The sequence below is a fragment of the Myotis yumanensis genome, unplaced genomic scaffold (assembly GCF_028538775.1).
Source record: "Myotis yumanensis isolate MYYU_CA2020_CCGP unplaced genomic scaffold, mMyoYum1.0.hap1 SCAF_9, whole genome shotgun sequence".
Lineage (NCBI taxonomy): Eukaryota > Metazoa > Chordata > Mammalia > Chiroptera > Vespertilionidae > Myotis > Myotis yumanensis.
This window is the reverse complement of record NW_027223760.1, coordinates 46002776-46019782: the sequence shown is the minus strand read 5'-3', so window position 1 is coordinate 46019782 and position 17007 is coordinate 46002776. Positions and strand designations below refer to the sequence as shown.

The window sequence follows — 17007 nt, the reverse complement described above, 5'->3', positions numbered from 1 at the left end:
TGAGTTCCTCATAATAAGCTGTCCACTGTATCTACTGACAGTATTGATTAAAGACATTGTTATTTAAAAAGGTTCTGTCCTACTTTTTATTTTCATAACTTATGGCATCTATAATTAAAATATAATGACAGTAAAAAGTGAGATAATAACACTAAATTCCCCAGAGACAAAATTTTGTTATGAAAAATTATAGTATATTTTATCAAAGGAGTTCTAGTTACCTTTTCCCTAGCATAGTGCTTGAAATGTGATACCCACCATGAGATGGGTGACTCAATTACTCTGCCTTTCAACTTTCAATGATTTACTAACAGCTTGGCTTGCAATAAAAGACCTTTGAATAACTTGAGTAACCCAGATCTACAGATTTCATCATATTTTGAAACCAAGAAATAAAACTATTTTAACAAGGTCAGGTGACAGAACAGAAATTAAATAAATGGAGTGCATATACTTTGAGTGATGTATGTACTTAGTTTCCCCATAAAGCTTATGGGGGAAATAGGTGAACTGAAAAAATCTGAAAGATCAATTTTATCTAGCTCAACAGTTGTCACCAACCTTATTTAGATGATAAAATCAGTCGTTATATTGTACTTAATAAATGCTATTTTTCTGACACTAAAATGTTTCTTGAAATCTAGTTACAAGATTGACCAAATGAATTTTAGGACTTACAACAATGAGGTAAGGCCACATTGCTCTAGGAACACAAACTCGTCTATACAACAGTGTTGGTTCAGTCTGAAGACAGTGGCTGGCACAGTTAGGGCTCAGTTAACTGGTTAATGGTTAAATGAATGGATGAATGAATAATGAAAAAATGTCATGAAAACTTATCAGGAGAGTCTTAAAAATTAAAAGAGAAAGAGAGAGAGAGAGAGAGAGAGAGAGAGAGAGAGAGAGAGAGAGAGAGAGAACAATCTGTAAAAGACTTACTTATTCCAGGCTTGTCTAAGGTGTTTAGAGCTGTACACGGTAAAGCGTTCTGAAACAAAGAAAAATGATAAACAATCTGTTGCAAATGTATATATTGTTATACTGTTCAAAAATTATGTCTAGAAATCAACTTTTAAAAAGATAGTGTTCAACTTAGCCATATTATGCTAGCCATAGTAGGTCTTCACCTTCAAAAACAGGAAGATCTTAACATTTTAAACAATAAAGCATTGTTTAATTTTGACTAGAGTGATCTGTTTCATAATCTGGTTTCGTAGTCATTATTTCTTAGAATAACAAAGTTTTAATTGGGTTTAAAAAATAAATATAAGTTCCAAACTGTAAGTAGATTTACAGGAGAACATTGATGCAACGGTAAAGTGAGACCTGTTATTTTCTCTATGAAGAGATCTCTGATCAAATACGATACTGTTAGCTCTCCTTTCTTACACTCTATGACATCTGCACTTGCTCTAGGCCAAACTACCAGTGTCCTGTAGTGAATATTTATCATTGAACAACTTCATGTTTTTTCAATTAAAACATAACATTTGTTTTACCAAGTGAAACAGCAAAGAGGCACATAACAGATACTGATAATCTCTCCTGCTCCTGTTGTCTACTTCTGATGATATAGCAATAGTTAATGGCTTCATATGTCTCCACACAATTCTTATGTTAATAAACACATACCCAGCCCTAACCGGTTTGGCTCAGTGGATAGAGCATCGGCCTGCGGACTCAAGGGTCCCAGGTTCGATTCCAGTCAAGGGCATGTACCTTGGTTGCGGGCACTCCCAGTGGGGAGTGTGCAGGAGGCAGCTGATCGATGTTTCTCTCTCATCGATGTTTCTAGCTCTCTATCCCTCTCCCTTCCTCTCTGTAAAAAAAAAAAAAATCAATAAAATATAAAAAAAAGAAAAAATACAAATAAAAAAATAAACACATACCCATTCACTATATACACTATTTTAATTTTTTTAGCTGGATTATACAATAACCATTCTCTTAAAGTTTTTAGGCATTTGCTAATATACACTGGGCAATCCTTCAAATCAAAAAAATAGATGTAACATTGTTATAAAACTCTATGAATATTCCAAAGAATAGAAGTACCATAAGTTATTTGATCATTCTCAAGCTGATGAAAATTTAGGTGGCTCCCTGTTCCTTCAGCTTAAAAACAATGCTTTAGCAAATATCCTTGCACATCTATCTCTATACACTGATGCTTTCATGTCATCTCTGTTTGGTAGATTCCCCAAAATAGTAAAACTGCTTGGCAAATTGTATGTACATTTTACATTTAAATAGATGCTGACAGGTCACTTTTCATTTTCCCACAAGCAATGAAAAATTAATGTTTCTTTAGTAGTATGCATCCTGGGATGTAAGAATGATTCAACATATGCAAGTCAAAAATATATATCACTTTAGTAGAAAAATGTCACATGATTGTCTCAATCAATGCAGAAAAATAATTTGACAAAATTTAACATCCATTCATGATAATTCTTAATGAACTGGACATAGAAGGAACATACTTCAACACAATAAAGTCCATATATGACAAGCCCACAGCTAATATTATACTTAATAGTGAAAGGTAGAAAGCTTTTCCTTTAAGATCAGGAACAAGACAAGGTGCCACTCTCACCACCCCTATACTACATAGCAGTAACTAGAAGTCCGAGTCAGAGAAATTAGGCAAGAAAATAAGTAAATAGATAGACAGGCAGGCAGACAGACAGATAATTTGGCATGCAAAATGGAAAGAAGCAAAATTGTCTCTGTTTGCAGATGACAACTTTCTTTTTTTTAAATATATTTTTATTGATTTCAGAGAGAGGGAAGGGGAAAAAAGGATAGAAACATCAATAATGAGAGAGAAAGAATCATTGATTGGCTGCTTCCTGCATGCCCCACACAAGGGATTGAGCCCTCAACCCAGCATGTGCCCTGACCAGGAATCAAACCATGACCTCCTGGTTCATAGGTCGATGCTCAACCACTGAGCCAAGCTGACCAGGCTGCAGTTGACAATTTTCTATACAGAAAATCTTCAAAATTCCACCAAAAAAGTTAGAACTAATAAACAAATTCAGTGAAGTTGCAGAACTCAAAATCAATCTACAAAAATCAGTTGCATTCCCATATACTGATGACTATCCAAGAAAAAAATAAGGAAAACAATCCTATTTCTAATAACAAAAACAATAAAATACCTGGGAATAAATGTAAATATGGAGCTGAAAGATCTGTATACTGAAAAATATAAGACAGTGATAAAAGAAACTGAAGAAGATACAAATAAATGGAAAGATATTCCATGTTCATAATTGAAAAAATTAATATTGGTAAAATGTTCATATTACCCAAAGTCATTTATCGATTTAATGTGATCCCTGTTAATATTCCAGTGGCATTTTTTTTACCGAAATAGAAAAAATAATCCCAAAATTCATATGGAACCAGAAAAGACCCTGAATAGTCAAACAACCTTGAGAAAGAAAAAAGCTGTAGGTATTATACTTCCTGGTTTCAAAGTTATTAGAAAGCTATAGCAATCAAAACAGTATGGTACTGGCATAAAAACAGACACATAGACTAATGAAAGAGAGCAGAGAGACCAGAAATAAATTTATGCAGATAAAGTCAACTAATATTTGACCTGGAGCCAAAATACTCAATGGAGAAAAGACAGTCTCTTCAATGAACAGTGATAGAAAAACTGGATATGCATACGCAAAAAAATTTAAAAATAAAACTGCATACCTACCTTACACTACTTACAAAAATTAACTAAAAACCCCCCAAAGAACTAAAGCTTTAAATGTAAGACCTGAAACCATAGGAAAAAACAAACAAACAAACAAACAAACAAACAAAACAGGGAAGCTTGCAATGATTTTATGGGTACAATATACAAAGCACAAGCAACAAAAGCAAAATAAACTAGTAGGACTACAAGAAACTAAAGCTCTGCAGAAAAAAAAATCAACAAAATAAAAGGCAATCCACAAAATGAGATAAAATATTAGAAAACCTCATATCTGGTAAGAGGTCAATCTCAAAATATATAAAAGCTCTTGTAACTCATAGCAAACAAACAAACCCAAATAATCCAATTTTAAAAATGGACAAAGGACCTGAACAAATTTTTTTTCCCAAAGAATATACTCAAATGGCCAAGAGGTACAGGGAAAGGTGCTCAACATCACTAATCCTCACGGAAATGCAAATCAAAACCATAATGAGGTATCACCTCACTCCTGTTCAAATGGTTATTATCAAGAAGACAAGAGATAAGTGCTGATGAGGATCTTGTACATTCTTGGTGGGAATGTAAAGTGATGTAGCCCCTATGGAAAATGGTATGAAAGTTCCTCAAAAAATGAAAACTATAACTACCACAGGATCCAACAATTTCATTCAAGCAGGGTAATTGTCAAATATTTAAAACCTGCAAGGCACAGGCATTGACCAAACAGTACAGAAACTGGCCACTGCTACAATGATGTGCATTCACTGAAGATCGGCTTGACTACAAGCATCATTGATCTAAAGCTATAGGCAAAAGTGCTCACCAACAGAATTTCCAATGTCTGAATTATTATCTAGTAGACTGAATTATATAAAATGCAACATAATTCAGCTAGTTGGTGTAGAGCAGAAATTTAAAGGAATAGTCTAGATTTGAGGATTAACCGACAAAGTAAGGAGAAATGGGAAGAATATTCCTTTGAATAAAGGTTTTTTTAAAAAAATTATTATCTAAAGTCTAGCATTTAAAAAGCAAGATATATTTTTAAAATTAATTACATCAAATGTCCTTGTAAAACAAATTTGATCTCCTTGACTTTGTACTCCCCACAAAGCAGTTTTAATAATTTGCTATGATTCTGGGAGCAACAAGAATTCCATTACAGATAAAATTAATACAATCTTACATTTACAAGTAACTTATTATTCTTGGCAATTAATGACTACACATAAATGTTACTTCTAAGAATTGCTTCTATTTAGAGCTTGACAGGCTATGTTAATAGAAATTTTTTTCCGAACTACAATATGTCAATTTTAGCTGTACATAAAAGAGCCAAAATTGGTAATAAAACATGCCATATAAACTATGAAAAAATAAGAAAGAAGTCATTCTACAACCTTCTCTACACGTCACATAAACTCTTCCTTTAACATGTGTCACCTGGGTACCTGCCTGCTGTGCCAGGCATCGCACTGGGCAATGGGCACACGGCAATGAGGAAGCCCTGGTACCGAAATGTAAATGCAGAACTACAAGCACAGGATGAAAAGTGCGGCCATGTGGATAGAGACACAGTCTCCGGAGAGCCCGGAGGCACAGCCACTCCCTGCATCTATTTCTCTCCCAAAAGAAGACGAGATAAACTCAGACATCTGAAACGAGGAGGAACACCCCGGACCTGGTGTCTTGTATCCAACAGCATCTTTCAGAGCTGCGCTGCTAAAGTCCACCACTTCCAACAGAGTCATTTCTAACATTCTCTGCAAGGAGCGTACATTACATTTACATTGCACTTTAAAAACGATTTCCATCACAAATAAAAAGAATGTTCCATTAGAACAAAAGCAACATCATTCGCCATGTAAGTGTCGAGAACAAAAACGGGTTAACATTAGTGCCCCAAATGAACAGGTGCATTTAATAAAATAGCTATTCAACTGCCTAGGAGCCAATGTATCACGTTATTCGAGTATTTGCCTATGTGTGTTTTACACTGGTCTTCAGTAAGTTTACTCTCTCACTGGGTACTTCCATGCCGGCTTTCTCTTTCCAATTATGTTTAAACTAGCAGTTTAGGATGCTGTGATTTAAAGCACTGGCTAACTCATAGCGTAACAGAAGAGTGTAATTAATTTAAACCTGCAGGCTGATTTTTACCTTCTCTTATTGCAGGGACACTGCAGAGGATGGTCGCACACAGCAGGGGCCCAGGGAAGAAATCACTTGCTATGCAGCATGATGAGGACAGGGGACAGACAGGAGGCTGGGAAGGTTTGCCCTCACCCTGCCAGCCATGCTTGCACACTGCTAGTCATTGAAATTCCACGGGAAAACAACTGGAGAACAATGCTGCAGATTCTCAAGGCCCCCAGCTTGAAAGAGCTACACCTGAAATGGCCTGCGGCACTCTATGAGAGCTGCCTAGAATTCACAGGAGGATGAAACCTAAATTGGAAATTACTCATCTGCTTATCAGTATGGACTGTATGGAGCAGAATATTTTGTTCATCTCTGCATTCCCTTTTCACCAATGTTCTTTGTACATTATGAGACACTGCTGTGTTTTTAACTTCAAAAACAAGAAAATAGTTAAATTAACCAACAAATAAAAAGACTAAGTATGTTCAAAGGACTTGAAAGGCTAAGCCAGGATTTGTAAACTCAAATTTTTCTTTCTTTTTTTTGGGGGGGCGGGGGGTGGTAAGGTGTGGGTGAGGGAGGGCTGGAGGGGCGGGAGGTGAAGGAGGACTAGCAATAGAGGAAAAAATCAAAAGTCATCTCAAACTTTAGTATATCTTTTGCAAATGGATTTAATATCATCCAATGTAAATAATACCACAGAATAAATATAAGTCAATATCAAAATGAGTATGTCCAAAACACCATTGGAAATATTGGACATACTTTATAATTAACTCTTCTAAACCAGCAATTTTCGATAATGTGCCACAAAAGGCACACTGGTGTGCTGCAAGGATTTTTAAAACATGCATTATCTGCCTATTTAGTCAAGGGCACTGACCTCTTTTCCCTTAGACTGTCAAATAAAAAAATGACACAGTCAGCACAATAATAGCCATATGGTGTGAATGAATCAAAAATTATGCCTATTTTTGTCAGATTGGCAAATATATATATTTGGTGTGCCCCAGAATTTTAGTAATTAGTTTATGCGTGCCATGAGATGAAAAGGTTGAAAATCACTGCTCTAAACCATATATTCAACTATTCACAATTAAATGCCTTCAGATTCTTTTGCATTGAAAAAAATGCATTGCCTTAGCTGGGTTTGGCTCAGTGGATAGAGCGTTGGCCTGTGGACTGAAGGGTCCCAGGTTCGATTCCAGTCAAGGGCATATGCCTGGGTTGCGGGCTTGATCCCAAGTAGGGTGCATGCAGGAGGCAACCAATCAATGGTTCTCTCTCATCATTGATGTTTCTATCTTTCTCTTCCTCTCCTTTCCTCTCTGAAATCAATAAAAATATATTTAAAAAATGCATTTACTTTTTCTTTCTGAGCTTGTACAAGTGGTAAGGATAGAAGCAAAGAGCTGTGAGCATCCTATTACCTGGCTGAAGTGTGGAACCTGAAGCCTTTCTCAAGATTACTTCCATAGAAGAAAAGGACCCCAGTCCTTTATAAGGGTGAATAATGAACATAGTCATGACTCACTGGTGACATTTCAGACAGTCACCCTAGTTACTTGTTTATGCAACAAATAATATATCTAAGTCCTTCAGGATAGAAGGCATGAGTATTCATTCATTCTCTTACTCATTCTGCAAATATTTATCGTGTGCCTGCTGCTTGCCAGGCACTGTTCTAGGCACTGTAAATAGAACAGTGCACAAAACATAAAGTCATGAGTAGCCTATGTCATGGGAGCCAATACTAAGGGAATATCAATAGGAGAAAACTATATTTACAAGATTTTACCTTTATATATTTATCATAGGAAAAGCAGGTTAGCAGTAAACATTTCAGTTGATATTCTGATCAAGATTTATAATAGCTGAATTGAAACCATCTATAGTGCTTAGAACAGAAGTAGAGCAGAATTCATGTACAGCAGAAGAAGGTTTACCCCAAATAGAAGGCTAAGCTTGTTCCAAAATACGGGGATTTTAGATATCTCAGCCCCCCAAAAGCACAGAGATCCAAACAGGGCACTTTAGAAATTGCACAGTTGCAATTCACAGCTTTAAAACACTTGATATCCCCCAAATTTATGCTTGAGATATGACACAGCTCTAATGTTACCAGTGAGAAGCTCTGATGTGACATGTTAACACTGACCAGAATTGCACTGCCCTGTAGCTGGCACCAGAGTGGCTTCCCCAGATGCTAACAGTCATCTTCAGCCCTGAAACCAGCAAACTGCAGCATCTTGCCCAGCCCTGGCTGCAGCAAACCATCCTCCAATTCCCAATGGTGTGCATGTTAAAATGAGTAACCTTTGAGCAACTTTCATAAACAAATATTCTGTTATATTCATTATACTCTGACTTCGGACAGTATTCGGTTTTTCCAATGTACATACATATGTGGGTTTGGGAGTGTATATTCCCAGGTGAAGTCTTCTAACTATCCACACCTTTCCCAACCTAAACGTCAGGGAACACTTCTCTTTCCATAAGACATTTTCTCTAGAGAGGTCAAGTTTAATCAGTTAGGCATTTATTAAAGTCTAAATTATATCATTCACAAATCAGACTGATTCTTTATAGCTCCCAGAAAAGAAAGGAGACTTTGTGTCTCACTCTCTGTGTGTCCCCACCCACCCCTCCATTCAACTCAGCAAAGGGGGAAAGAGATCAGGAAGGGAGCACTTAGCCTTCCCAGGGAAGTGGGAGCTAGACAGGACCTGAGCAAAATGGTAGTCTAGCCATTTCATGTGACAAGAAAGTGAACTGTGGTTAGAAAGGTGGAGTTGGCCCAGCCAGGGTGACCTAGTGGTTAAGCGTTGATCTATGAACCAGGAGATCAAGGTTTAATTCCTGGTCAGGGCACATGTGTGGGTTTGTGGGCTCATTCCACAGTAGGTGGCATGCAGGAGGCAGCCAATCAATGATTGTCTCTCATCATTGATGTTTCTATCTCTTTCTCCCTCTCCCTTCCTCTCTGAAATCAAGAAAAAAGAAAAAAGAAAGGCTGAGTTGCCTGAGGCCCTGAAGCAGGCTAGTGGCAGGGGCTGAACCAATCTCTGCTCCCAGTCTACTGCTACCAAAGAGCTGGGATACATAAGAAGCACAAACAAATCAAAGTTCCTTTAACCAGCAATAAAAATCTCACTTGCAACTATGAGATTCTGGAAAAGGCAAAACTATGGGGACAGTAAAAAGATCAGTGGTTGCTAGGGGCTAAGGGAGAGGGCGGGATGAATAGATAGAATACAGGGGATTTTCTTAGGGCAGTGACATTACTCTGTGTAACACTATAATGATGGAGACATGTCATCACACATTTGACCAAACCCACTGAATGTACAATACCAAGTATGCAACCTAATGCAAACTATGGACTCTGGGTTATAATGATGTGTCAATGTTGGCTCATTGGTTATAACAAATGAACCACTCTGGTGGGGAATGTTGATAATGGGGGAGGCTGTGCATGTGTGAGGACCAGGGGCATATGGGAAAGATCCATACCCTCTGCTCAGTTTTGCTGTGAACCTCAAACTTCTCTAAGAAATGAAGCCTATTTTTAAAAACCTAAGCACACAAATAATACTCTCCTTACTCCTAATGCTCTTTCCACAGGCTTCACGTGTCTTATGCTTTCAAGTCTAGGAGACCAAACCTGTCTTGTGTACACAGGACATCCCCCACAAATGTCTTCCAATTCTAGTGACTTTAGACATATTACTTCAAAAAAATATTTCAGTGCCTCAGTTTTCCTATATTACACACAGGCCTCATAGCAGTCCTTACTTTAAATAGTTAGCCATGCATGTTCACTGAGAAAATACAACTCCAGAGCTAATAAGAGTGTCTGACACATAATAAACATTCAATCCTTGTTAGCTATTATTACTGCCACAACTGTTATTAATATGCGTGAAAAGCTGAGCATCTGGCACAGTTATGTTATACATGGACAAGGCAGACATGTGGTCTATAAAAGCAGTACTACTCTAGGGAGGATAAATGCTAAGCTACCCTAAATATCCATCTTGAGGCAACAGTTAAAGAAATGCATAAAAATCACAGACACGTCATTGCTCTTCTAACTCCTTGTATGTAATTCTGTGATTTCAATGCCCTAGTGGAGAGCAAGGGCTGGCATTCTGAGAGAGTACCAATTGTCCTTTTTTACAGTCAAGAGATTATTAATTGGGTTTACAAAGGTGGCTCTGCCAATGGTTCTCAACCTTCCTAATGCCGCGACCCTTTAATACAGTTCCTCATGTTGTGGTGACCCCCAACCATAAAATTATTTTTGTTGCTACTTCATAACTGTAATTTTGCTACTGTTATGAATCATAATGTAAATATCTGATATGCAGGATGTATTTTCAGGGGTCGCAACCCACAGGTTGAGAACTGCTGCTAGAGGCGGAAGCATCTCTGCACACACATACTTATGTCTTTTTAAAAGAATCTCAATTACAAACATTATTGTTTATTAGCTACAATGGTATTTTGAGAGTGCTGGATCATATGTAAGGGAAGAAAATTTCATCAGATTTTTACAACTGAGCTAATTATTCATAATTGGTTTATCACCCTATTATCTGACTTGAATATTGGCCGGGGGGGGGGGGGTGTTTAAAATATTACTTGCATCTTAAGTAATGAAAACCAAGATTTTTTTCTCTCACCTATTAGCGTGTTATTACTCAATAGTCATAAAGCCCTAAGAAAATGTCTTAAAGGGATTTTAAATCAACATTATTTTAAACAGAAATTAATTTGATTCATGTATTTTAGCCAGGAGTAGACAACAAGTGTCCTAAGTTAGAAGACCTAGTGGGGGACATTAGTTATTCAGAAAATATTTCCTCTCTTCTCTACTCCCACCTTCGTGAGTGGGGTATACTTCTTTGCCCACTGATATTTTGTGTAAATGATGAAATATTAATGGTACTGACTTTGGCATATCTGAATTGCCAGCATCACTACTCTTAACCTTGGGGGCCATTTGTACATAAGCACTACATTACAGGACAGTCTAGTAAATGATAAACTACTAAGTGACTACTGGGCAGGGGGAGTATACATTGTGGATACATGAGACAAAGGGATGATTCATGCCCCAGGCAGGACAGAGAAGGACCGAGAGGCACAGACCAAGAATTAATCACGCTACTCTGAACGGCATGCAATTTAAAACTTATAAATTGTTTATTTCTGGAATTTCCCATTTAATATTTTCGAGCCTCAGTTGGCCACAGGTAACTGAAATGCAGAAAACACTGTGGACAAGGAGGATTGCTGTATTTTACATTTTTGAGTGGTTATCAAGATTTTTGGCTATTTCTTATTTTCATGTTATAGCATTGGCCGTATCTATGACATTTCATATCAAGTCCTCGGGTCAGCGAAGGACCTATAGGGAAAAAGCTGTCCCCATGCCTATATTACTGCCAACTGGTGTGAGAATAACTTCTCCCAAGCCAGGACTTGCCATTACATGACTTTTAATTGCTTCTTGTTTGGGAACATTTCCTACCTCACCCTCCACCCTCACCCCTGAATTTTACAGTGCCTTTCTTTTTAAACTCCTGGATAATACTGTGTCATTCAATAGCTGTTAAAAGCCTGTTTTGCTGGAAGCATTTAAGAAGTGATTGAAAGTATCAGACATGGAATCTACATGTTATTTTGGGGCCAAACTACTTAATGCAAAGTGATATTTGCGGTTTGATGTATTTTACTAAATACAGAGATCAGATCCTCTCTTCTTCTCTGAAATGTTCTTTATAAACTAATTGTCCATAAAGAACAACATAGGGAACGTAGTCAATAATATTATATGGCATCATGTATGGTGCCAGGTGGGTAGTGGGAATATCAGGGGACCACTTTGTAAAGTATATAATTGTCTAACCACTATACTGTATTCCTGAAACCAATACAAAATAATGTTAAATGTAATCTGGAATTGAAAAATAAAATGTAAAGTTCTTTGCAAACAACAACAACAAAAAAGAGGTTGAGTCAAGAAATAATGTTCAGTAGAAGAAGGTCAGGGAGAAATCACAATTCAGATCCAGCAGTAGGATCTTCCGCGATGTGCACTGGAAAAGGGAGGACTGACCAGAAGCCCAGGGAGAGCTGGGCCACTCCACCTCTCCACTAACTGGGGGCGTCCTGCGACATCCTGACCTCAGGCCCTCACCTTACAAAGGGGAGAGCAGGACTAGACCGCCCTGGAGCTTCTCCTAGTTCCTCCTCCCATCTCTTGATGGCTCTTTCATGTCCTTCAGTCAAATGTCATCTCTTTAGTGGGGCCTTCCTTGATTATATTTACCATTTAAAACTGTAAATCACCTCCTTTCCTGGCACTGCCTGAACCCATTTCTTGCTCTACTTTCCTCCAAGTACTCTTCACCACCCAGTACTATTGCTGGTCACAGAGCCAGCTCGTACCATCCCTTTGGACAACAGCCTGACAGAAGAGTTCAAAATTACAGCCTTAAGTACTTACTGATTCTTTAACCTTACATCCGGTAACATCGCTCAGATATACTTGCATACATGCAATGTGTATTGTATGTGCCTACCTACAGGTTTTTAATATTTATAATAGCCAAACACTAGAAACAACCCAAATGTCCATACGTGGGGAACAGGTTAAATCCATGCCATGGGAAACAGTGCAGCTGTAAGAGAAGAGGGAAGCTCACAGGCCTCCTCTGCATGGGAAGCCCTAGGACGCATTAGTGAGAAAAGCAAGGCCAAAACTGTTTAATAATTGAAACATAAAAATATACTTTTATAATTTCTTTCATTTACGTAAAGAAAAGGAACATAAGCCCTAACCGGTTTGGCTCAGTGGATAGAGCGTTGGCCTGTGGACTCAAGGGTCCCAGGTTCGATTCTGGTCAAGGACATGTACCTTGGTTGCGGGCACATAACCAGTAGGGAGTGTGCAGGAGGCAGCTCATCGATGTTTCTCTCTCATCGATGTTTCTAACTCTCTATCCCTCTCCCTTCCTCTCTGTAAAAAATCAATAAAATATATATATTTTTTAAAAAGAACATAAGAAACTAGTAAAATGGAGTCTGTGGTGGGGCAGTGATGCTGGGGAAGTGGTAGATGGGAGGCTTTGCTTCTCTCAGTATTGTTTGATATCTTGAGTTGCTTAAATGTATTACCTATTCAAAAACTAAGCAAAACATGTCTGATCTATCAATCACACTCCTTGGTATTTACCCAAAGGAATGGAAAACTTCTATCCACACAACAATCTGCAGCTTGATTCATAACCATCCAACCTTGGAACATTCAGGATGTCCTTCAGTAGGTGAGTGAGTGAATAAACATCCAGACAACGGAATATTCAGCTCTAAAAAAAAATCAGCTATCAAGCCATGAGGAGACATGAAGGAAACTGAAATGCATATGACTAAGTGAAAGAAGCCAGTCTGAAAAGGCAACATCCTGCATAAGTCCAATCGTATGACATTCTTAAAAAGGCAAAACTGTGGAGACAGTGAAAAGATCAGTGGTTGCCAGGGGGTGGGGGGAATGAGAAACAAAAAGGTGGAGCACAGAGGATTTTTAGAGCAGGGAAACTACTCTGTGTGATAGTATGATGGTGGATACATGCCATTACACATTTGTACAAATCCATAGACTATACAACACCTAGAATGAATCCTAATGTAAACTATGGACTTTGGGTGATATTGACATGTCAGTGAAGGTCCATCAGTGTAACAAATGTACCACTCTGGTGGGGGTGTTGATATGGTGAGGTTGTCTGTGCATACATGGGGAAAGGCATATATGGGAAATTTCTGTACCTTCCACTTAATTTTGCTATGAACCAAAAATGCTCCAAAAAAATTAAAGTCTATTAAACAAAACAAAACAAAGTATGTCCTCATGGCTCAGATGTTTTGTTTTCCCTCAGACTTTCTAGGGTACTTTGTGGGGGCAGAATAAGGAGGTGAAGGGTTGATGGACCTACCACTGATCCCTTTATCCTTTTGGAATGTGCATCTTCTTCCCTGGAGTATGAGGTCCAGGCTGGGGGAGACAAGGACCCCTGATGGTCTGGTTACTGGGCTGCATGAAAGGACTCATAGATTGGCTTCCTTTGCCTCAATCTAATATATTGTCTTCCCTTGACTCCTCTCAAGCCAACTCAGGAAGCATTTACCACATCTTCTCTCATCCTCAAGTCTCAAGCTTGGCCCATAACATCTTTCTTGTTTATCAGCTCCCATGCCTTACACCATCTGCACATGTTATTCTTCTGGATTCCCCTGACCTATTATGTACCATATATCTGTAGTGACACCTGTACATCATATGAATAACTTAAACATATATGCCCTAATATATATATCTATCAGAACAGTCAGTCACATAAGTAATGTCTGTTTTACTCATCTGTATATATAAAAGGCTAATATGCAAAGTGTCCCCTCGCGAGTTAGACTGTGCGTTCGATTGCTTGCTATGACGTGCGCTGACCACCAGGGGGCAGCATGGAATGAAGGAAGGCCCTGGCCGGCAGTAGGAAGGTGCCCTGATCGGCCCTGATCATTGGCCAGGCCTAGGGATCCTACCCGTGCACGAATTTCGTGCCCTGGGCCTCTAATTAATATAATTCAGGGAAACAAACATTTGTTGAACATCAAAATAGGTATTATGCGCAGTCTCTGATCTCATGCAGTTCTCAATCTGTTAGCTTATTTTCTACTACATCATATTACTTTCCAGGACACATTTGATAAATGCTTTTGTAGGTTGTTGAGGAAGATAAATTCTATTTACACCAAAATCAACAAATTCCTTCATGTTTTCTAGTGCAGAAACTTGGCAGACCAAATGACTACCGATCTTAATTGTTTCTTTCTGCACCCATCTTTATTCACTTAATTTTTTTCACAGTCTCCTTTGTCTTATTTCTTTAGACTTTATAAGTTAGATACTAACCTTCTTTAAGAGCCCAAATTTGGAACATTTACAAAGGGCTGTGTTCTCACTTAGACTCACTAGGGACAATTGGAGCAGTTGGAGGATGATTCTTGCTCAGTTGCAAAAAAGAAGAGATAAAAATTCATCTAAATTGTTAAGTTGCTATAGTCTTTTAGAACACAGAAGTTAGTAAAATTTTTAGTAAAAGTACAGAGAGTCCTTGGGCACTGAAGAAGATAAAAGAATTCTCAGTACACACTCTATACTTTCAGAAGAAAAATATTAAGAATAAAAATAGTTTCCAAATTCAGTCATAATTTATTCTTGATGGTCCCCCAAAAGAGGGGAAGTGGAGAAAAAGAATATACTTGGCCCCAATTACAGAAATTATTCATACTTCTTTTCCCTCATAAAATAATGAACTATTAGATCTTCCATAAAATCCCTTTCAGTAATTTTATGGTGGGTCTGCATTTTATAATACATGTTTTGTAACTAAGAAATAAAAACCCAACAACCAACAAGAGAATCATTTTACAATAATTCATTTCACTGATTTTTATTAAATTTCCAATTGCAAACCTTTCATCCCTCCTATAAAAGTTAAACAGACCAAGTTTGAGATTCTTCTTCTGTTTAATATAATCATTAAAGTTGAAAGTTTCTTGACTGCCACCTCCTGGTGAGCAAAAACCTGACAGTTCATTTTTACAAGTACTGCATTTTTCTCTCAGATTTTCCCGTTTAGATGTTTAAATATTTTACATTTAAAAAGACTGAATGCTGTACAATAGGACATTCAGAACATTTCATCTGTTTAAACTCAAATTCACTGACCATAAGTTGCTAGTTTTTAAAAAAGAAATCAAAATGTGATGTTTTCCTTTTTATAACTGATATTTTCCCTAGTATTATTACAAGACGTCACACAGATTGTCGTACCCTGATTTAAATTTTGTTTTATAGACACAGATGCTAATCTAGCTGATAATGAAGTGAATGCTTACTTCAAGATTAGCCTGTCAAGTCAAATGAATTACAACCCTCATGATGAAAATCTCTTCTGAGGGATATCATTTATTCTATCTTTACAAGTGAAATAAAATGTGAAAATAAAAGACAACTCCACTTATATGTAGAATACACAATGACGAAAGTAACAAGAAATTTTCAAGGTAATATATGAGTTTGAGGGGGAACATTTATATCTTCACCTTTTACATATAGGAAGCATTTAGTCATTTGAGATGAATGAGACATACCTGGCTTAAAATGTGGTAAAGAGTGAACTCCAGGCCAAGTGTCCTCATTTGGCGTTCCAAGAACCTAGTGGGGAGCAGGAAATTGTGGAAACAGACTTATTATTTCCAAAGCACTCAAAATTCTCCAGTACACTGCATATGATGAAACTCTGGATTTTTTTTTTTTCTTTTCCATTATCGTGTGCCAGGAATTTTATTTCAGTAAAACCCAAACCCAGCTAAAGAGCCACCCAAGATGAATGTCTGTGCTTGAACATATGCAGCTGAATGAGGTAAGACAAGTGAAATCGGCTGCATTTTATCAACTCCAAACTTAATAAGTAGGTTTAGAACTCAAACGATAAGCTATCATCTTCATGGAACTGAATAAAGTATGCCCGTGCCCCTCATGATTCTTACATGAGCTTTTGTCCTTCACTCCGGTATCAGATGTCTAGTCATTAAACAGTTCTAAGAATCTGTCATTTCTCATCCCACATCCTCTGTCTGAGCATCGCAGTTTCAAAGAAGCAGGATGGACAGCCTGGGAGGCTCGCTTCTCTACTGGCCATATGCTCATTACAGTTAACATCTTTAATTATGTGATTCATAGGTTCCTCGTCCTAAAATACTGTTCTCCCTGGACTTTTTCCTTTCCTTACCCGCACTTCTACCTTCTTTCCCTGTGTGCTTTTCTATCACCACAATGTTTGATCTGGTTAAAGGAATTAAAGGGCAATTCCAGCTCCCATATAACTGGGCCTGCATTTTTACACTTCATTTGAATTTCCAACTCCACCATCTATGACTATTACACTCCATGGTCATGGTAAGTTACCGACTGAGAAGAGTGGAGTTGAAGGGTTGAGAGCTCAGACTCCGGAGACAGACCCCCTGCACCTCTACTTATTTACTAGTTATAGGACCTTGGGCAAGAAATCACCTCACCGAGCATCAACTTC

The 17007-nt window shown here is 37.8% G+C and overlaps 1 protein-coding gene across 3 annotated transcripts in view; it reads right to left on the bottom strand.

Annotated features, from left to right (window-relative positions):
- Window positions 1–17007, bottom strand: part of CDK14 (cyclin dependent kinase 14) — a 522981-nt gene that overhangs the window by 120795 nt on the left and 385179 nt on the right. For all 3 annotated transcript variants that reach the window (XM_070424219.1, XM_070424218.1, XM_070424220.1), the window contains 2 exons: window positions 16067–16130; window positions 940–988 (listed from right to left, as the gene is read on the bottom strand). In XM_070424219.1, the coding sequence (XP_070280320.1) occupies window positions 940–988; window positions 16067–16130 (113 nt within the window). The remainder of the gene's footprint in view (window positions 1–939; window positions 989–16066; window positions 16131–17007) is intronic.